Genomic DNA, 22701 nt, shown 5'->3' on the forward strand with positions numbered 1-22701 from the left:
CGGCGCGGTTCCTCCGATTCCCCTCCACCCCCACCCGCGCCCGGCGCGGGCGCGCAGAGCCTGCTGGGAGCGGGGGCAGCCCACCAGCCGGTGCGGCGCGCGGCGGGGCGGCGTCCGCCATCTTGAGCTGCGATTCGGGGCGAAGCGGAGCGGTTATCTCGCCGGGGGCGGCGGTTGAGGCTGGCGCTTCCCGACTCCGCTTCAATGGGTAAGAGGGACAGGGCGCTGAAAGCCGGTGGGCGGAAGGAGGAGCTGTTCGCCGCGGCGAGGACGGGTGCCGTGCCCCTCGTCGAGGGGAGCGCCGGTGCAGGCCGCTCTCCTCTGCCTGCCCGGCTGGCGGCAGCGGGGCGGGAGGCTCGGTCCCTGCGGGGCGCCGCGGGCAGGGCAGGGCAGAGCCGGGCCGGAGTCCTCCCGCGCTGCCTCCGCGGCCGGTGGGCTGCCTTCCTTCGGCCTCGTCGCCTCGCTGCCTGGGACTTCTCGACCCCGTTTTTAGGGGACGTGGGTGAAATGCTTCGTTGATCTCTCTCTCCCTCTCCCTGGCCGGGGCTGAGGGCGTCCCCCGGGCCGGCGAGGAGCTGGCGCCGTGACACGGCTGTGCTCCTGCCGCTGGGCAGCCCCCACAGTCTCCAACGGGACGGGGCGGAGGCGAGCCTGCACGGCGCGGCGCCTGGGGAGCCTGATGCGGCGGGCGGGGAACTGCTATCCCTCAGGCAAGTTTTAGTCTGGGCACAACAGGTGGGCGCGGTACAGCATGCGGCTGGTGGAGGGATTTAGTGTTAAAACAAGTAGCGTTGGGCCGAGACGTTCAAAATTTCATGGATCTAGATGCAAAAGTTGTGAAGCTTGAATAGATAGGGAATAACAGTCTTTCTGACCTTACAATATGCATGTAAGATCTTTGTAGGCACAGGGGTGTAATTTGATGAGCTTTCCTTTTTGAAAACAATTTTGATAAGAGCTGTTTCCCAGCTGATGCTTCTGTAACTGGTTAAGAAGCTGGTGAACTCGATGGGTTTGCCTTTAACCTAGCACTTCTGTTTGTTCATTGCTTGGCCTGACAGTTTTATTGGCACAACTGAATTAGCAGGGCCTGAAAGATTAGAGAGGTGGGGTGTTCTGGAACTAGTTAAGCCAGTCTTGTCCAAAAAAATGTTCTTGTAAAATTGTCCTTCAAAAGTCACAATACAATTACAGGAAAATTTCTTTACAAAGTAGCTCAGTTAGCCATGGTCCAGAGATGGCAGTAGTTTACCAGGATTCTTACCAGCCTAATGTGTTGGTGTGGAACAGGCTACTCAGTCCTCAGGGTGTCTTGATRCCCACCTAAGTCTGAAAACTGTTTTGCTTTCATAGCTGGTGTTTACTATTCAGCAGCCCTTGATACTGATATAACAAAGCCTCACCACAGAAGTTGATAGAGAATGGCACGCAGCTCAAGAACTGTAGTTCGAATATTCTAATGCCTTGTTCTTTTGCTGTGAAAGAATTCCAGACAAATGAGTTTGCTTACAGTCCTGATTCATAATTTTGGCAATTAATTATTTCTCAGATGAAAGCTTCAGTTTCAGCTTTAAAAACAAGCACCATACTATTAAGCAAACTTTGTCAGTCAGTTGCATTTGATCATTTCAGTGACAGAATCATGCTGCATCACTTTTATCTTTCCAGAACTAATATGCCAAAGGTGACAGGCAGATACTAATATTATATGTTGAGTGAACTGTTAATTAAAATGAGTCAATCAGTTAATGTAAGGTGGAAAAGAATAGACCTATCTGAGTGCTACTGACCCTTTCTCTGCAGAATTTTTCTTTCTGTATATAGATGAGGCAATGGGCAGAAATTAAACCACAGGAAGTTCCGCCTGAATGTGAGGGGGAATTTCTTCCCTGTGAGAGTAACGGAGCACTGGACCAGGTTGCCCAGAGAGGTTGTGGAGTCTCCTTCTCTGGAGATCTTCCAGGCCCGCCTGGATGCAACCCTGTCKAACATGCTGTGGGTGACCCTGCTGAGCAGGGAGGTTGGACTAGATGATCTCCAGAGGTCCCTTCCAACCTTACTGATTCTATGAGAAGGAAAATACAAGATAACTTTTAGATCTTGTATTGTGCTTTAGCAGGCATCTTAAAAACTGAAGATACAATAAAATGTTAAATGAAGCAGTAATTACTCCAGGTTTTCCTTTTATTTATTTTTTATACGTGTAGTATATCCTTTTTGAAAAGGAGGAAATAAATTCCTATATTGCTGATGGAATGGCAGACRATTATTCCCTTAAATCTTAGTTCAAATTTAGCAATGTAGTGTTCTCGTGTTTTACTAGACTCACAAGACTAGTAACTTAATTTTGTAGCAGCTTAAGCTATTTRATTAAAGTGTCTGATCCCTGAAATGAACTGCAGTTTAATCTAGGCAATGATTTTTCTTTAATTTCTATTTTGGAGATGTTTTGAATGAACTAGGCATTGCCATAAGCTACGAGTACATTCTGCTGCTCTAGATACTTTTGTAGTAAAAGAGATGGCAGATTTGTCTTTCAAGGCTTGGCCTTTTGGGGTAATTTTTCTTTTTTTAATAGACAACATGGCAAGTCCAGGGAAAGATAATTTCAGAATGAAAAGCTACAAGAACAATGCACTTAATCCCCAAGAAATGCGCAGACGAAGAGAGGAGGAAGGAATCCAGCTTCGGAAACAAAAAAGGGAAGAACAGGTAAGCCTCTCGATGAAATATTAACTGTTAAAGATTAGTGAAGTTTTATTCAGATCTGTGAAAGCAGATTCTTCTGGATCAGAGTCCAAAGAACCAGTTTAAACACATGCTTTCTGTGCAATCTTGGTGAGTGCCTAGCACCTTTCTGTAGGATTCTAAAACAAAAAAAGTGAACAGAGGCCCTTTTAAGTCAGTGGGAAACACCGAAGAGAGATCCATATTTTAAGTTTAATCCCTAGTCTCAATTTAAGCATGCAAGACTGGAATGAAAGGAGTATCTTAATTCAGGTAAGGTTCCAAAAACTCTTACGGAGTTTGGGCCAAAKTTGCACTGTTAAGTGAGAGGATTATTTTTGTCATTGAACCCATGCCTTAAGCTGCTCAAGAGCTTTTCATAAACTATGTTGCTACTGTGGCTATCAAACGACAATCCTGAACTATTACAAATAGTATTTTCAGTTGTTGTCATTGAATTTTTAGTGATGAGAATACATAGAGTATTGTGTAATTTTATGGCTGGTGGTAGTCTGTGTTCCCAAAATGTTTCAGAATCCATTTCCAGGAAAGTAAGGAAGGTAGTTTATTATTATCCTCTGTCTCAAGTGGCTGACTCTTGTCTCCCACCACCTAGAGTGTCCTAGGCACTGATCTACAGTCCCCTCTGAGATGAGAATGCTTACTCCTGGGAAGGTGTTGCCACTACATGGAGAAGTAATTTAAATTAGTTGGGCCAGAGAGGTAAGAGTAAGAAGTAGTATGATACTTAAGCACCTTTGAATGGATTCATCTGAATTTCAGTATCTATTGAAAGGTTTGTTTGTGTATTTTTATAGTGAACTCTCCCCAGATAAATTATAAAAATGATGAGTGTTCCTTGTCCCATGTTTTATGTTGTCAGACTGAGAACACTGTTGTTTTCTCTTACTTCTTAATTTGTTGGACTAATATTTTCAGCTCCCCTCACATTGAGGGAGCAAATTATGCAGGAAAATGAGACTGCTTTTGTGCCAGGAAAGGTCAGAACTGGTAGGTAGACCATGTCCATAAAGAAAGAAAGAAAGAAGGAAAAAAAAAGGCACTTAACAGGTTTCAGCCAAGAGCTTCCACACTCTTGCTGAGTGCTGAAAAGAATGGCTGATCTTACAAAAGAGGAACTTTATCTCTTCTTCCATTTTTAGATTTCAGTGGAATTGACCACAGTTGTTCTGTGTCCAGGATTGTGCTGAATCCGGAAGTTGTGTGCTGAACAAAAGACAGAATGCCTTGTTTTAGGATGCTGTTTGACGTGTGGGGAGAAGTTAGCATGGAGTTGCTTAAGCAGTTTTGGCCAGGTGCAATAGCAGAAATCTAGGTGTCTAGACAACTTTGAAGACAAAGTCTTTGGGATTCAGTAGACATGTTGGTATTACAGATTTTAAGAGGTGAGATCACAGAAAGTGAATGGATTGAAATTTTAACATTTATTCTTAAAGATATTGCCATGAATATTCTTAAACTTGTCAATAATTGCTGGAGCAGGGGGCTTGGACTAGATGATCTCCAGAGGTCTTTTCCAACCTCAACCATTCTACGATTCTGTGTAAATATAATAGTTGTAATTGAAGATAAAGACGTAGGTTTGGTTTCTAGAAGCAAAACAGGCTAACATGAATGTTCTGTTTGCATACCAGAAAATGCAGAGGTACTCATTATACATTCCCATTAAATACTACAGGTCAGGTATGTATTTAGAGTATTGGTAATGCATAAAGCCAATGTTAAACATTCATGATATCCAAAATCACTTTAAAATGATATCTTTAGAAAGTTCACCTTTGAAGCTACACTGTTTTTTTTCTCCATCTATATTAATGTTTCTGTTTTAATTTTTCTGCAACTGTAAATAAGTTTACCAGGTAATTATCTTATAAAGAAAGTACATAGATCTTAGACTTTCTGTGCTGAATGTTAAAGGGAGGAATGCAGTGTGCAGATACACAAATGCTGCCTCTGTGTTGATAATTTTAGCTTAGGAACAATGTAAAGAAGAAACAGTATTCCACCAGCTACTTTCTATTTAAAATAAGTATTATCGAAAATAATTAAAGGTTAAAGTTAAAAGAAATTAGAAGTAAAATAAGTATTATTAAAAATAATATTTATTTAAAATAATGCTGAATGATGAGGGATTAAACACTAAAAGTGAAAAGATCCATATTTTGTTTTTCTTAGATGTGAAAAATGCATAKATCTCTTCTAATTAAAAAGAGCTCAAGTATTTAAGTGTTTCTCCGGTGTGGTGCAGTACAGTTCATCAAGGTACAGATGTAGTGTTTCTCTTTTATGTTCTTTCAATTTTAATGTAGAATTCTATTTGCATGGATGAATAGGAAGCTGAGTAGCTGAAACAGTTTAACTGGCATTGATGGAAGCATTTTTTCAAATACATGCCTTTACTACCTGCTCTAGATCAGCTTTGACACTCCTGTGAATTTCTTCTTTGTTTAGCTATTTAAACGCCGAAACGTTTCTCTTCCGGGAAATGAAGAATCTATGATAGAAAGTCCAATTCAGGATCCTGATGTCAGCTCCACTGTACCTATTCCAGAGGTAAATACTTTAAGAGGTTTTTTTAAATATTATCTATTCGTATGCTTAGTATTAGACATAAGAAATCATTCTTTCATTTTTAGGAAGAAGTTATTACAGTAGACATGGTACAGATGATTTTCTCAGATGATCCTGATCAGCAACTCACAGCAACCCAGAAATTCAGGAAATTGCTCTCTAAAGGTACACATACATTTTCTGTTCTTTTTTTAATTTACTTATTCCTTCTSTGTTTACAAATTTTACAAATCTGAATCATATAGAATCAGTTATCTTCTAACTTTGTTCTGCTTTAAAGCTTAAAACAGAGCTTGCTGAAGCTTCTAGTTTTGTTTCTATATAAACAGTGCCAAATTCATTCTGACGCAATGGCGAAATACAAAAAGCTTCATTATTCTACTGTTAAGTCTTTCACACAAAGTAACAAAAGCAAGGACATTTTGATTAAAGTGTCCAGGGCAGTGTCTAACTGCACATTAGCATTACTTACRTTACTTGTTGCGCTGTTTGAATTTCTGATCCTAATGCAGTTCTGTATTTGAGGGGAGAAAAATGGTACAGCTGCCAAAGAACACTTGTAACTTGTTTTTGTTGAGACTGCCTGTCTTAGTCTTGTGTTAATGCCAGTATTCATACAATGCAATGTAGTTTTAACAACAACACGTCGGAGTTTATAAACTGTGATATGCAAACATTGTGTATCAGAGAACCAAAATTAATCAAGCATTATATTAGACAAAGATATGCTTGGTTATTTAACATAGTATCCCATGATTGTTGTTCTTCCATTGACCTGAATTACTACTTCAGGGAACAGTGGTTTATAGTGAGTTACTAACATACCAATGGATAATAGTGTGTAGGACTATTACTATACACAGCAGTGTTTAGTAAGTCATAGCAGTTTATGGAGATGATCTGACAAACTATTCTAAAGTCAAAGTTTAGCTCCTTCATTTGAGATTGAGAATGACTAAAGGCTAAAAGTTAGGGTAAGAACTTTGAGAACCATGTTGATGTTGTGTTATACTGAAAAAGTAATTTWTTTGGATTTTTTTGTTAGACTTATGCAAATCTCTCTCTTTTTATCCCTTAGAACCTAATCCACCTATAGATGAAGTCATCCAAAAACCAGGAGTAGTGCAGAGATTTGTGAAATTTCTAGAAAGGAATGAAAATTACACTCTGCAAGTGAGTCTGACTGGTACTGGTTTAGGATTTGGAGTAGAATTAGGAACCTCCAGAACATCATTGGAAATTATGTTTTTTATAATCAAATTTAATTATTTTTAGCCATCAAATCTGTAAATTTTAACAGTCTAAAATGTCAGTTATTGTCACAGAAATTGTCATGATTCTTCTGAATTTCATAGTAGTCTGTGGGACTATGTGGCAGTCTTTATTCAAGAGCGTTTCCAAAGTGGTAAATTAAGAGCATCAACACTGATGTGTTAGCAGCATCTGTTCTGTTTGAGTTTGGGTATTGTGCTGTACTCTACTTTTCAGTTGTAATCTTACAAAAGAAGGAGAAGATGCAGAAAACTGAAAGGCTTGTATGAAATGCTTCTGGAAAATCTTTGAAAAGTTAGTAACAAGGGAGTAATTAGTTCTGACTGCCTCTGGTAGCCCATGGAATAGCACGTGGACCTTGTTTATATTTGTATTAGAAAAATTAATTTAAACTTAATATAGAATAACCAGAAAGGGTTTGTACTGGTTATTAGAGATCTCTGATCTGTCTTATGATTAAAGTGGTGCAAACCAAAGCCTGAAAACAACATAGATACTAACAGTGCTTAATAAATAAAAATGTATTCTATCAATGACAATTTTTGTTCAGAAAGTACAGTAATAATGATAACCACATTTTAGTGGAAAGGGAAAAAATTGGAAAATAATCTATGACATGAAAGTTGCAGAAGTTTTAATGCTTATGCTTTCTGCTCCTTAACAGTTTGAAGCAGCTTGGGCCTTGACAAATATAGCATCTGGAACTTTTCTGCACACCAAAGTAGTAATTGAAACTGGAGCTGTTCCGATTTTTATTAAGTTGCTTAGTTCAGAACATGAAGATGTACAGGAGCAGGTAACTGTTTTTKGGGGGCGTTTTATAACTACTTAAAATTTAACCAGACAAAGAAAAAAAAGACATTCATGAATAARGAAGTTCTGAGCCTCATTTGCTTACTAGCCTGTTATTCAGGCTCCAGGAAGTTAAAGCTTTACTCTTTTTTTTTTTTTTTTGGCTGTTTCTTTCAGGTTCCTTTCTTTGAAACTATTTTCTGTTTCATTTCATTATCATTTGAGGAAAGTACCTCGTTTCTGTTGTGGTATTTACAAGTCAACAGTGTTTAAGATACCATAATAGACAGAAAATGACGACTGTGGTATTTGTTTGTTTGTTTGTTTTTCTTTCCCAAAGTTACCAGGTAGTTCTATTTCTTTTATCTTTTTGTTCTTATCTTGTATTATTTTACAGTCTTCATTAATGGTTTCCTGAATTTTTTAAATATTTTGGGGAGGTGCTGTAACATACTGACTTGCACTGGCATTCCAAAACCACTTAACATGGTTTTGGAATGCTTAAGAATTTCAGTAGTGAAGATTTCTAATTTAACTCCTTTGATTCCTCTTACATGGTTTGCATTTTCGAGCCAATTTTATTGCAGCATTTGTTGAGCAAATGTGCCTATTGAAAATAATATGTATACCTTTCACTGAAAAGCATATGAATCAATACATTTTCATAACAGAAGACTTTCTTTAGTTAAAAGTATGACCTCATGTATGCAGCTGATTTTCTATAAGTACACAACAAATGCAATATAGAAATCAGTACAATCTTCTTGTAATTTTATACTCGGAATGATTCTGCTAACTTTTTTGACTCTTTCATAATATCTGCTGTAAATATATATAGATTATCTGTGTAAATTGATATGTAAGCATATACAATTTCACTTAGATGCTTTACTTTTTAGGCAGTATGGGCTCTTGGTAACATYGCTGGTGATAATGCAGAATGCAGAGATTTTGTTTTAAACTGTGGAATATTACCACCCCTTTTGGAGTAAGTATTGTAAGTTAATATTGTAATTGTAGTATAGAACTATAGATAACTGTAAGCTTCAACTTAGAAGTCACTTAGCAAAAAACTTGTATTTATTTTTAAGTTGAGATTACTTATTTTTCTTGATCAGTTCTTAAAACAAATGTACCTAGAGTGTGTTTTAAATATTATACTGCTGTGAATCTAACATTTCAGGTTCTGAGCTTTAGATATATATTTTTAAATAATAATCCATCACTAGAAGATTTCACATGTTTTCGAAAGGTTATTTTAGTGTTAGGCATTGTCGGAGTTCTGGATATATAAGGCTGGAGAATTGATTTAAGTCATACTTGCATTTGTCTGATTCCCGCTGGCTGTGCAACAGGTTGTCATTCCTGACTTAGCCAACTTTTGTGCAGTAGCCCCAAGCTTCAGTCTTGCTATCCATTTGGCTGTGAGATGAGCTGGCAGAACAGTTATTGCATTAGGTGTCTCCCATCAGGTTTCTCCTCACTAAGAGCATCGTTCATAACTACGTGTAACACTTACTGTGCTAACTTTATGTTTACAGTAGGATGTAATGTAGCTTCATCACAAGCAAAAATGTATCCAACAAAAATTTTCTGAAATGTATTATTGCTTAAAATAATAAATTACTTTAAAAGATTTGTAAAATAGCTTAAAATAATATAGAGCAATGTTGTTATCTTCTCAAAGATTAAGAGGTAATGATTTTGGTCATTTTGGTATGTATCTGAAAGTGAAATCGGTATTTTTTTTTTTTTTTCAAGCTTTGAATCTTTTGTATTCATTAGGCAAAAAAAGTAACTTTTTAAAAAGTGCTTTTAAGTTCTAATATTCTATGGAATCCTATTTTTGTTTTTATAATTTTTTTTGATTAATTTCATCCTCTGAATGAAAACATGAAAGTGAGCTCAAAGCAGGGTTTCATCTCCTAGCTGCTTCTGAAGAACCTCAGAAGAGATTAATTGAATTTTTTTCATATTAGCAATGGTGTACTTTATACTCATTTGGGAATGAGTTGTCCATGCAAAATAACCTATTTGGATTCAGTTCTTTCTAAGAAGACATTTGCAGCATGTGAGCTATTAAGAGAAATAAACTGAAACTGGTACCCAATAATAGATTTCCCCCCCTCCCCCATATAAGGTAGTATTAGTAACAATAGACAAGAAAAAAGCTGTTTATCTTTTTGATATTTTTTTTTCCTCTTTGACAGACTGTTAACAAATTCAAATCGTCTTACAACAACTAGAAATGCAGTCTGGGCTCTCTCAAATCTCTGTAGAGGAAAGAATCCACCTCCAGACTTCAGTAAGGTATAATAAAAGAAATACTCATCTTGAGAAATCAAAAAATTGGAAGGAACTAACACACACAATAACACACAATCATTGTTTCTGGAGAACGACTCAATTTGATCGCTTTCTCCATGTGTTYGTTCTACATCGGATCATCTATTTTGATACTTGTCACCAATAAAATCAAATGACTGTTACACACTTTAGGTTTAAATTAGTTAGCTGCCAATAAATATTTCTTTATTGGTGTGAAATAGCAGACAAGTAATATTTTGAGCACCAAACCCAATGGGGCTGTATTCTTTTCCTGATTTGTTTTAGATACGAGTTATGACCAAAGCTTTTCTTCTGTCAATTTGTGATTGTTGAATAACGTGCAGGCTCACAATGCAGGAAAAAAATTTTCTATTTTCCCCTCTGTCAAATAGAATTAAACTAGCCTATGATTTCTAAGACGGTTTGCCTTTATGCTGTCCCTCTCACTTTTTTCTCTCCCCAGTATACAGTTATAAAGACAGCAAGACTTGCAGAGACTGATATAAATGGTAGCATCTTGTTTTCTGTATTAAATTAATTTATGGTAATTTTTATGATAGTAAAAGATGGAATTGAATATTAGGTGTTCTGATAGAAGAGACCGGGATTAAAAAGGCAATAAAGATGATTTGGGGAGAATGGACAGTTATCTTGAAACTAATTCACAGAGTAGTGATTATTGTCATTGCCGCTTTATAATTCTTGGGGGAGAAGTGAACAAAAGGGAGAATTTCTTGACATCAATTAATTGTTTTGCAATTTCTCTTCCTAAGTTACACCATTCAGTAGCGTTTGATTTTTGTCAGTAAAAAAACAAGAAGGGTCTCTGCTGCTTAAATCATTTTCCCACCACTGGAAAGGAYGCTGTGTAGTCAGTTGATAATAAGAATAGCTCCTTTGCTTTAGCCCTTTTCAATAGCACTGATCAGACGTGTAAAGGAAGCTGAATTGCATAACAAATGCAGGATAGAGTTTCAGATTCTTGGACGAATGTGACTTTTTTAGTCTGCACAAGTGAAACCTGACAGTTTTCAAGTGTTAAAATGGCCCATTTTTGGGGGGGCTTCATCCATCTGTTTGTGTGGAGCTTGAAGAAGGTGAGGGCTAGAGACCACAATTGAAAGAAGAAATGAGTTCACATGTACTTCGTTTGATTTGGTTCAATAAAAAGCTGATTCCTTTTTGTGAATTATTCTGAGAGTCTTTGTACTAAATTTGTATAATTTATAAATTGGTTATTACAAATAACTTCCAATACTTTTGCAATAGCAGTAGCGTCAAAAAGCGTAATTACTGTAAATTTCTCTTCTACCTGGGCACTTCAAAAAAGCATCAGGAATTCCTGATCATCTGGTTATCTGTAAAAGCAGATGTTTTTTGTTTAAGTTGAACAGTTATATATACCTAATAGAATATTTCCATGTAAATAGGCTKTAAATCAAAATTTATCCAATTAATAAGTTTGAATTGGATATATAGTTTAATCGAGAAGGCTTCCACCCAGCTCCTGTCTCATTACTGAGCACGTGTGCRTTGGCAATAAATAGTTTCACACCTCTATACCTTTGAAAACTGTTCTCTGAAATATGACAAATAGGAAATACCCATAGCAAGGAAATATTTATGCAATATATGTATTTTTTTCACCTAGGTTGCTCCTTGCTTAAATGTTCTATCAAGACTGTTGTTTAGCAGTGATCCAGATGTATTAGCAGATGCTTGCTGGGCCCTCTCTTACCTTTCAGATGGACCCAATGATAAAATTCAAGCTGTTATTGATTCTGGAGTATGTCGAAGACTGGTAGAGTTGCTTATGTAAGTACTCTCTTCATCAAATACATGTCTTATAGTATTGTTAATACTAATGAATTCAGAGTTGAGCTCTCCATAAGGAGGAGATCTCATATTTTTGGATTTTTTTCACCTCAAGTCTGAACTTTCTTTGGTAAGAAGTAATGAACATGAACTCAGTCTGAAACCTTGTCAGTTACTTGCTAGGTTGCTTCGCTCTTGGGATCTTTCCTAAGATTAATAGTGAAAAGAATTTTCTGTAAAGTACTCCTTTTTATTCTCTAAAATTTAACATAGGTTATCATCTACATGTAGAAGTCTGAAAGTGAAGGTTGAAGATCAAGCTTGAATTGTAAATTCTCAGTTTACTTTTTTAGTATCAATGTTGTATTTTGTTTCTTTACCAGTAATGCTCTTTTGTAGAAGATGAAGTTGAAATGCAGGGAGGTCTTGGACAACCAGAGTCCAGAGATGAGCTTCTGCCACTTGTGAACCATTCAAGAACACTTGTTTTATGATTATTTCCCTAGAAAGGGAGACTAAATCCTTATGTTCATTTGGGGACTGCTGAGTAGTTCAGTGATAGTGATAGTTCAGTGATAGTTCCCCGTGCTGACAGCTAAGCATAACTCTCTATGAAAAGCGCATTTGTGTAACTGTCAAGAGAGAGTAAAATTCCTTTTTCTTCCAYAGATGCTTTATGAAAACTATGTAGATTTTCTACTGCACCATCCCCCCATTCAGTAGTTGAATATGGGCTTCATATGTTGGTTATTATGGTTATTCACTTACAAGAGACGGGAAATTCCCTTGTAGAAGGGAGCTTCTAAGTTTTAGTATACAGCTAATGACACACCTTTTGTCTGTGTGGCAACTGGATGGTGCAGTACCTGTCCTCAGCTTGTAGACAGCATCTGCTGTACTGACTGCTGTTCTGCTCTACAGATGCAAGTTTTCTTGTTCCATAAAGATGCCATTTCCTTGAATAAACAATTCAGTTATGGTTTTACAGTTGTCAAATTTGGCTAAATAGGGGGAATTTATAAGAAGAAATACAGTGTTTCTGTAAATAAAAATTTTGCACCTGAAATAAACATGCAAAATTATACTGTAACATTTGGTAACATCAAATGATTTAACATTTGTAATGTTTCCAGGCATAATGATTACAAGGTGGTATCCCCTGCATTAAGAGCAGTTGGAAATATTGTTACTGGCGACGATATTCAAACACAGGTAAGACTAGTTGATTGAAGAAAAACTAATTGGCAGAAAAAAAAGATACAGAATTTTGTAAAAATTAATTGCAAGAAACTGTATATCTGGTATAGGAGTCCATTCAACTCACTGAAAGAGGCTCTTTATAAATCTACTCTGTTTTGTATACTATCAGTCTGACAGTCAGTTGAGGCTGCTATTTTAAACACTAAATTACTGCAAGAATTAACTTCTTACAGCAACATAAGAAGATAGAGGATTGTTTCATTCCTGTATGATATTTTGAATGCTGCTTCCCATGAATTATGAAAAAATTATTTTCTTAGTGGAGATTCTATTATCTATTATTGCTACTTTTTATTTTTAAATCTTGAAATGCAGTCAAGTTTTCACTTTTTGTAAGGAACGCCCATACTAGGTTTGCACATGAATTTCTATGTGATAGTCTTGCTAATGCAATTTGTCCTAAAGATTTTTTTTTTTTAGGCAGTGGAAGTAATACAGGAAATACTGCCAAGACAGGTCCTGTTTTGAAGAAAATTGTTATCTAAAAGGCTTACAGAACTAGTGTATATGGAAAATAAAGAATTCCACTAATTACTTACTTTGTTGTAGGCTCCATAGAAGATGTTTTCACTAAGGAATTAAATAGAAAACATTTGTGCCTTTATAAAAGTGTGAACAAATTAGGTTTAAACTCAGCTACTTAAGATGTCATATTCTGCTGTTAACCAGCCTTATTAAGTCTTGCTGTCTTTAGTCTCCATGTCTGAAGTTATTTGAGGGCAGATCCTTTCAAATCGTTGCATTTTCTATTCAAACACTGGATCATTGAGAACCTTCATTTTGTAAGACTTTTATCTATGACATTTTGTAAAATCTAAAGCTGCTGCAAAATCTGTTTCTTTTGAGGTTATCTGTAAAGTGTTTTTTTTTTAATTGCACAAGCAAATTTGCAATTCTCAAATTATTTTAGGTGATTCTAAACTGTTCTGCATTGCCCTGTCTCTTGCACTTGCTGAGTAGTCCCAAGGAATCTATTCGAAAAGAAGCATGCTGGACTGTTTCTAATATTACTGCAGGAAACAGAGCTCAGATTCAGGTAACAGCCTTTATTTTAGTAATCTGGGTTTGATTTTACTTTTTGTTTTCCTTTTATGAGCTCACATGATTTTTCCATCACAAGGAGAAATAAGTAGATGCTATGTGAACTCAAAATTATAAACAGGACTAAAATAATGCTGTTTAACTTTCAATGTGTTAATTTTGAACAAAGATTATAAATAACTTCATAAAATACTCTTTCTAAAAAAAATAGTTATCATTTGTACTAAAGAAGATGACTTGCTTCTTTCAAAAGGATTCAGTTAATTCTTATAGAAGGAATGAAGGATACCTAAAATATTCTCATAGACTTAATATTAACATCTGCTATCTTTTCCTGTGATGCATCATCTAATAATGTATTCTCTTTAATTTTGTTATGCTTTTTAGTATATGTGATATTAATGTAATAAGCAATTTTTCTGTCTTAAGTTGAAAAGAAACATCTTGTACAAACTATGAGGACCGTTCTACTAATTCCATGTATTGGGGAATGTTGACTATTTTGCTTGTTTCAGAAAATTGGATGATGTCATTAATACTGAATTGTCTTGAGAAATTATTAGATCCTAACTATTTCCCCAGTGATTAACCTAATATTACCTGAAAAAAGGTTATGTTAGAAGACAAGACTTTCACAAAAATGAGAATTCTGAATCAGTATGATTTTTTTTCTTCTTGAATCATGGATGAAAATGTCATTTGCTTGAAGTCTTTTCAGATATTGCTATATAGTCTCCAATTACAGACATATTCTTTCTATAAAAACTGCAGACCTGAATAAAAAGGCCAGAGTGAAGCTTATTTGAGATTTGACCTCCAGTTTGAAATCTCTGCTTCTTTTATGCTAAGGTGATGCTACTGTACCTATTAATACAAATTTTAAACAGGGCTATCCAGTAAGCATTATTCTGTCCACCACAAAAGAAGAAATCAACAAAGAAAATATTCTGAAGGCTAGTGTGGTACAATGCTGGAGTAGTTCTGAGTATCAGTTTAGCAATTCTAGTTAATGTTGTGCCTTCTAGTTAAGAAACAAAAAATTATATTCTTTGATATGAACAGGTATGGCTGAAATTAATGGTGAAGGGTTTCAATGCTCTTTTCCTATGTATATTAACTTTCTTAATTATCACAAAACTTCCTGATTTCTTCTTCTAGGCTGTTATAGATGCAAATATTTTTCCAATATTGATTGAAATTCTTCAGAAAGCTGAATTTCGCACCCGAAAAGAAGCAGCATGGGCCATAACTAATGCAACATCAGGAGGAACCCCTGAACAGATTAGGTACTTAGTTTGTGAATGTTGCTGTTTTCTTTGCCTAAATATCTTTTTTCCTAAGGAGCTCTTATTTCTGCAATTGCATCCTAACAAACCTAGCAACGAAACCCTAAGCACAACTTCAATTTCTTGAAACTTTGTCTATACAGTGGATGAACGTGTAGAAATTCAGAAAAATTGGTAGAAGATAAACAGTAGGATTAACAGCAAATTGACAAAAAATTACTTTGTTTCAGTGGTATTAATTCTGTGAAAACTTTAGTGTTAACTTCCAGAATTGATGTTACATTGTCAAACACAGTTTAATTTATTATAGTTAATGAATAGTTTCAGGATTTGAAAATTGAAAAATTGTGCAATAGGACTGTATTTCTTTATAGGGAAACTTCAAAAAAATTATTTYTTCATGTATTCTAGATTTATTGTCTGTATTATTTTAAAACAGATATCAGGCTTTTTCTTCAAAGTGTAGTTTAGTAAAACATTACATCAGCAGCTATTCATGTACTGCAAAGACTGGACATCTTAAATGACTAGCATCAAATACTCTGCAGTTTCTCTGGAATGCTATTAATGTAGTTGTTTGTATCACTAGTTCACTATACTATCATTTTAAAATCCATATATATTTAGAAGCCAGAACTGAAAGTGATATAATAACTCCTCCAGCATATTTGTGAGATCTTTCACAAGTGCATGTTTATTGAAAATTTAATGGTTATAAGAGAAACAGGATAATTTAAATGTTATCAGACACAAGGAAAGTTTGTTATTTTAATTGCTTGCATAACTTAACATCTTAAATTTTAGCATATTTAATAGAAATTTTAATGCAGAATCTTGGAATAGTAAACACTCATATAATAGCATAAACATTGTTTTCCATCACAAAATAGTATCTATCTCTTTCATGAAGTTTTAGCCCTTTTAATATCTTCTAGATACTATTCTCAAACTGTCAGATGCTTTACATCCTCTAATTAACTATATTCAGACAACCTTTTGATGCAGGCAGACATTATTGCCTATATCTTGTTTGCACGGTAGGAACAATGATGGAGGTTCCCAAAGACCACACAGAATTTTGTGCACAATTGAGAAGAGGAACAAGATACTCAGAATCCTCATATCTTGTTGTATTCGCAATTACATCCTTCCCTTTATAGCAGATAAAACTAATATATTAATAGGTTATTACCCTGGACTGTGTTAGTATGGACCACTGCGTTGTCCCAAAATGCATCTTTCTCACAACTGTTCTTATCTCTCTGTAACATGCTACTTGACATTTTTGCCACTATAAAAATTCTTAGTGCTTGAAAAAACTTACTAACTTTTCCTCCTGTACTCAGTCAAACCTATCTGAAAAKTCTACATAAAAAGGAGTTGAAAGGATTGTTAACTGAAGTTTGGCATTTGTAGAATAAATACGCTAATTTATTCTAATGAGAAAATTTAATGTGTGTATTCTATTTGAGACTGAATTTATTTCATGTTGTTGCACATTTTACAAATACTGTTTCAGCCACTTAAWTTAAGACCAAAATTAAGGACCAGCTGTGATAGAATGACATGTCAGAATAAATGTGCTGAATTATCACCCTTTCCTTCCCCCTTCCCTCTGCTTTTCTTCTTTTATAAAGATATTTGGTAGCATTAGGTTGTACCAAGCCTCTTTGTGACCTCCTGACTGTGATGGATTCAAAAATAGTACAAGTGGCTTTAAATGGACTTGAAAATATTCTGCGTCTTGGAGAACAAGAGTCTAAGCAAAATGGAATGGGCATCAATCCTTATTGCGCTCTTATAGAAGAAGCATATGGTAAGAAATTACTTATTGTAAAACTGCATACCTAAACTTTCTTATTTCAGGCTGTAAAATCAAGACTGCTGTCAACCATTTGTATGAGATTTTTAGGTAAACTTAATAGATTTTTTTTTTCTTCAGACATAAATGGACATTACTCAATTTGCACTGATCAATGTAACATGGTGAGAAAGGTAGTTAAATGCAGAAACTTTCTTTTTTTTGGCCTGGGATCAGTTTATGAAACACTAATCTAAAGAAAGACTTTCAGAAGCATTTAATGCACAGCTCCCATAGACTGTGATACCAATGATTTGTATAATTTTATCATTTAATTGTAAATATATGTTTATTACTTTAATAGATATACTCCTATCAGATATAGTTTCATTATTAACAGGAATGCAAGATCAGAGTTTGTCTTACTCTTAGTTCTTCTAATTTATAACTTCATTTTAAATACTAGCTGTCAAGGGTTTTTTTATTCCCAAAGTTGATCATTTCTTAGCATAGTAAATATCAATAATAGCAAGAATCTACTTCAGATCATGAAATTATGTAAGTTGTAGTTACTTTTGAAAATATTTTGTTACCTTTTAAGACATTCTGAATTTAACCAATTTTAAAAGGCAGAATATCAAGATTAAAATCATATTTGTGAAACTGTACAACTAGATCTTTTGATTTGACAAAATCGAAGTTAAAAGTGAATCTGTCACTATTTAYGGAAGCTCATCTTTTCATAGTTTCTGAATTGGCAGGCCTTTCTGTTTCAGAAACTGCAAATAGTTCTGGCTGGCTGTATTACGTCAAATGCTACTGGCTTTTCTGTAAGACAGTCATTAAATCTGAATCTCTGTTAAGAAGTATGATCCTGTGCATTAGCAAACCTACTTTGCAATCTAATATGGAAGATGAATAAGAACTTAATAGTTTAATTTAACTTACTATGAACAGACTCGAGATCTAGGACAGAATTTCAACTATTGAATGTCTAGAGTCCTTTTTAGAAGGTTAAGTACATCTTCCAACAGATGCTAATACTACTACAGAAATATTAAGATTGTCACAAAACGGCAAAAGTTTCCATTTGATATTGTGATTGATTTTTGGCAACAGGCTGCTGAAACTGGATAGAGGTTAATTGGGGAAACATCTATGCTAGCTGATGTCAGTCACCTGCATATGGATTCTGTAGTTACCAGAATGCTTCATAAGAGCTCTTCCTAATCTGGTTTATCTTGAATACCTAAACAAGAGTTCTGAGTTAACCTGACGTTATTAAAATTAGGATTGGAGACGAGAAAAGAGGAAGCACTTACATGGTGCTGTGCTGGCAGAATTGTATAGATATGGGTGATGCCTTCTGAATTTGAAAACTTTGAATTTAAATTTGAAAACAGAACTAAAGTTGAAAAAAGAAGATAMCAGGCTGCAGCCAGTGATGACCCTAGAGCAGAGGATAGAATTACTTGAAAGAGTGAAACTAAACTCTTTGTATCAAAAGAAATGAGAATACTAGAAGTTGCTCTAGCAAACAGTTTTATACTGTCCTGATTCAAAACAAATTTGCTTTCTCTGTATACATGGTGTGTTTCYTTGTACATTATCACAGCTGTTAACTGAATTAAAAGGCTGTCAATTAAGATAAGTGCTTAGAATTACAGTTGCAACTGTAAAGCTCCAGGAAATTTAGTCTAGGTTACAAAATTCAGCAATCTGTCTTAATTAGGAACATTTGGTGCAGAAGAAAATACATATTAATTTCTGGAAAGAATGAGGAAGAAGAAAAAAAATCCATTTCTTGTAAGGGTCAGTAATAGTGAATGAACGAAAATGGTTTATGGGTTTGTTTTTAAGAAGTACCACTGTGTTTTCATATTACAACCTGTTTCTCTTTGAACTTATTCTATTAGTCTTCAGAAGTAACTAGATTTTGAAAAACTTTTGTTTTCAATTTAGGACTTGATAAAATTGAATTTCTTCAGAGACATGAAAACCAAGAGATCTACCAAAAGGCTTTCGAACTCATAGAACATTACTTTGGTGTCGAAGAAGAGGATTCCAGTATTGCACCTCAGGTGGATGAAAGTCAGCAGCAGTTTGTTTTTCAACAGCAGGAGGCTCCAATGGAAGGGTTTCAGCTGTAAAAAATTAAGTGAAGACAAGCATAAAATGTAAACACCTGTAACTTTTTTTTTTTTTTTTGAGATCTATTCTTTATGGCCAAAGCTAGAGGAAAAGTTGAACATGTTTCAGAGAGATGAAGCAGCAGCTCATGCACTTTTATACATTGTGTTAGATAAAACTTCATTTTTGTTTTGTAATTGCGTTTTTCATTATATCATGTACAGAAAACAAATGTGAGTAATCATGTCTGCAGAAAATTGTTAAATGTGATTTAACAAGAACTTGTTAAGCTAAGAATCGGTAGGACTTTAGGTAGAGGGTCTGAATTTCTGATGCAGTTTCAAACTGCGTATCAGCAATACCGCTACTGACAGTTGCATTTTTGGCAGTAGGCTTGACTTGCCCAGTCTCTATCAAATCTACCTCTTGAATTGAAGCAAAAACATTGCTTCAGAACTAAGGCATGAAATAAAGATGAGCTTTTAAGAAGCTGAATTGGAATGTGAAAAATATTTATTTAAATTGTGGAACTCTTATGCATTACTTAACACATTGTTGGAATTTATTTATAAAATATATTTAAAGACATAATAGATATGCATATATAATGCTAATTACCTAATATARTAATAAATATATGAAAAAGCTTTTTCTGATGTACACAGGAAGGGGACTATTTTGGAGGTTTTCAAGTTGGAATCAGCAGAGAGCTTGCTGGTCATTTGATGCTAGCTTTGTAATTAAAACTGCTAAATGGCATTAAAAGTCAGCTACAAATATAATATTTTGCTGCAGAAGCAGTTGCTGTAGTTACCATAAGAATGCTGTGATTATGAATGAGAGAGATGACAATTTGCACAGTTGCAAATACAAGGCAGATGGTTTACAGCTGTCTCCTGTCAAAATGTGGTAACATTATTTTATTTTGAGAAACATTGCAGTGTTTGCCTTTCTAGTAACAGTAGCTTTGTTTAGACAGTGGGTGTTATGTTTTTGACCAAATAYGTACCATCACTTGAATATTCAAATTAGCTATCTTGTTTTTCTTTTGGTAAAACAGTAGAAATGCCTCAATGAGAAACGGATAGAGAATCGCTACTTTTGAGTTAAATGAAATGTTTGTTGTACTGTAAATAGCATTAGGTAGTTGGACACCAAACTAACTAGAAGTTGTCTTCTAAGCAATTATGTTCTACAAYGCGGTGTTTGCTGTTAAACACTAGGACAAGTAAGATTCTAATATTTACATAAACCATTTTAAATACAGAAAAATGATGCTCTGCTTGGACTTGCATATKAGTAGTGTTTTTGGTATATTAGTAGTATGTCTCATTTGGATAAATTAACACTTTGGGTTAATTAAAATCAATATTATCTGTATTTACTGGATTAGCACCAAACTCCTGGGTTAAGTAAAATCTTTGACATGACAGGACTTCATGCTTTATAAAACCTGCAATTTAAACTTAAAATTACTTTTCCCATGGCACTGTGCTTGTTACTAAATAATATTTTAATGCACTGAGAAATACAGGTTAAAGGTGATATCATTTATAGTACCATTTTATATTTAGAATTTTTTTTATGTCAAGTTAAGATTCATAAGATGTTTTGCTGTGTTGCAGCAATATACACTATATTGTAATTGAATGTGGGACTTGAAGTGGATTTCTTTTCTTTTTTTTCTCTCTCTTTTTTTTTTTTTTTTTTAAGACTAATGGTCAGTTTTGACTAAGATGTAACTGAGAGGGAAGAAATCTCTTGAACTTTTTACTGGAAGTTAGAGGTATGTTACAAGAAGTGTATATAGGTGTGCTGTTACTTTATGAACTCTGAATAATGAGATATTTTAGCAAATGACACTTTAAGCCTAGATTTGTACAGCATACAGCAGTTTTGAATAGTGTGATAATACTRAGTATAGCTGCCAAATTTTCTTATAATGTTAGATGATTGTATTTGTGCCCTTTTTACTCTTATAATTTTAGTTTTTGTATTCTGACTTCCTCCCCTCTGCCCCATCTGTTCAATGTACAGGGTAATGATCATGGAAATCTACCAGGATTGCTAGTAAATACTGAACTTCAGTGTTCTTCTAGTGTAAGAAAATTGTTCAGGTAACAGGGTATTCCATTGCTTCTAACAAACTTGTTTTGATAATATTACATAACCATTGGTGCCTGCTTTTTATTTGGAGGACCCTGTAAACACTGCATTTATAAGCCTCTCTAAGCCAAATCTTGATTAAAAGACTACAAACTATAGTCTTTTATAAACTATAAAAATACTATAAAAATCTTGAAAGACTTGAAAATGGAGAGAAGAGAGGACATTTAAAGTATTAYATTTGTTTTGGAAGAATGTCTTCAGTTTTGTGGATGTATTATTCTGTATGTCTGAGCAGTTACTGACTGCACTTTATGCATTTAGATAAACTATTTCATGCCTCTGTATTTTAAAGTAATAGTTTAAAGGGAACTGAAGTTGACTGACTTTAGTAATTAAATGCATTGTTTAGTCTCAGCACTTGGTTTACCCTAAAATTTCTTATTTTAAAATAATAATGAAAATACTTCATTAGCTATTCTGTAAAGGATAAATGTACAAGATGGCCTTTCCTATTTTAGCACTGGGTTTACAACAGGCTTTGTGAAAAGTACATAAATGAGTGTAAAACCAGAGATGATGACTTGTAATCAGCTCTGACCTAGTCAGGTAGGGGAGTGAACGTGTTTCTTAAACGGATGAAACCAGCAGCTGGTGGCAGGGAATGTGAGAAAAGATCTCAAGTTTGGCATTTAATTTAAACACAGAATACTGAAGTGCCCCATCAGCTGCAGAGTGTGTTTTTAAGAATACAGTTTGGGGGGCTTTCTTTAATTAAGAGGGTACCATTTAGTTTTGCTAAAATGTGAATAATAACTAGCTAATCTATGCAACTATGCAAAGCTTACCTTTTTTTTTTTTTTTTTTTTTTTTTTTTTTTTTTTAAGTTCCCTACTCTGATACACTGAATCATATTTATTTTTTTTCATCGTTGCACTTTTGTCTGAGGACTGGTTCATACAGCTTTTTAATTTTTCTAGTATTTGCTTTAAACATTGTTGCTAGCAGCAATCAGAAAATAGTAATAATGTTGGCACAGAAATAGTTAGCTATAGAAAATGTTTGCAACTGGAAAATATTTATTATTGGGTCTGTCTGTTCATCTGAAAAGATGCACTATTGTCTTTGYTTTATGATTTGTTCTCAATTAAGAATTTAAATTTCTTAAATTGCAAGACTGATGGTTTTTGTAATAGGTCTGTGAATTGTTATGTGAAGTTTTAACTCTGCTCTCAAGAGTTCTCAGAAATCTGGAATGAGAAATTTCAGTTATTTATAGCACGACATCTTCATGTAATATTGTGAAATTAAAATATTTATATTAACTTCAGATAATAATAGTGCATCTTTAAATCCAGGCCAAAGGCCCATTACTGTAACAAAACACATTAGTATGCAATATTATGGAATGTTACAACTCCAGATACCATACAGAAACCAATAAAACCTATTTTACAGATGTTTATTGTATTTATTTAACTTTCTGATAAGTGTGGCTTGTTAAACTAGAAAATAAAAATGCCATTTTCAATGCTGCATTGAGACAAGCAA

General features: G+C 34.8%; 1 protein-coding gene across 3 annotated transcripts; it reads left to right on the forward strand.

Annotated features, from left to right (window-relative positions):
• Window positions 1-53: 53 nt before the first annotated feature.
• On the forward strand, window positions 54-22609 carry KPNA5 (karyopherin subunit alpha 5). Of its 3 annotated transcripts, none has more exons than XM_085318470.1 (14): window positions 54-208; window positions 2579-2712; window positions 5200-5301; window positions 5385-5484; window positions 6398-6492; window positions 7256-7387; window positions 8283-8371; window positions 9594-9693; window positions 11363-11526; window positions 12660-12738; window positions 13697-13822; window positions 14986-15113; window positions 16751-16929; window positions 18877-22609. In XM_085318470.1, exons 1-14 carry the CDS (start codon window positions 205-207, stop codon window positions 19062-19064), a joined length of 1620 nt encoding a protein of 539 aa, XP_085174596.1. In that variant the 5' UTR covers window positions 54-204; the 3' UTR covers window positions 19065-22609. The 3 variants fall into 3 exon arrangements, with proteins under 3 accessions (XP_085174596.1, XP_085174614.1, XP_085174604.1); XM_085318488.1 differs by lacking the exon at window positions 54-208 and adding an exon at window positions 3344-3450 and having other exon boundaries at window positions 2627-2712; XM_085318478.1 differs by lacking the exon at window positions 54-208 and adding an exon at window positions 4924-5010 and having other exon boundaries at window positions 2689-2712.
• Window positions 22610-22701: the final 92 nt, after the last annotated feature.

The sequence above is a fragment of the Rhea americana genome, unplaced genomic scaffold (genome assembly GCF_003343005.1).
Source record: "Rhea americana isolate MKP2758 unplaced genomic scaffold, rheAme1 scaffold_117, whole genome shotgun sequence".
Taxonomy (NCBI): domain Eukaryota; kingdom Metazoa; phylum Chordata; class Aves; order Rheiformes; family Rheidae; genus Rhea; species Rhea americana.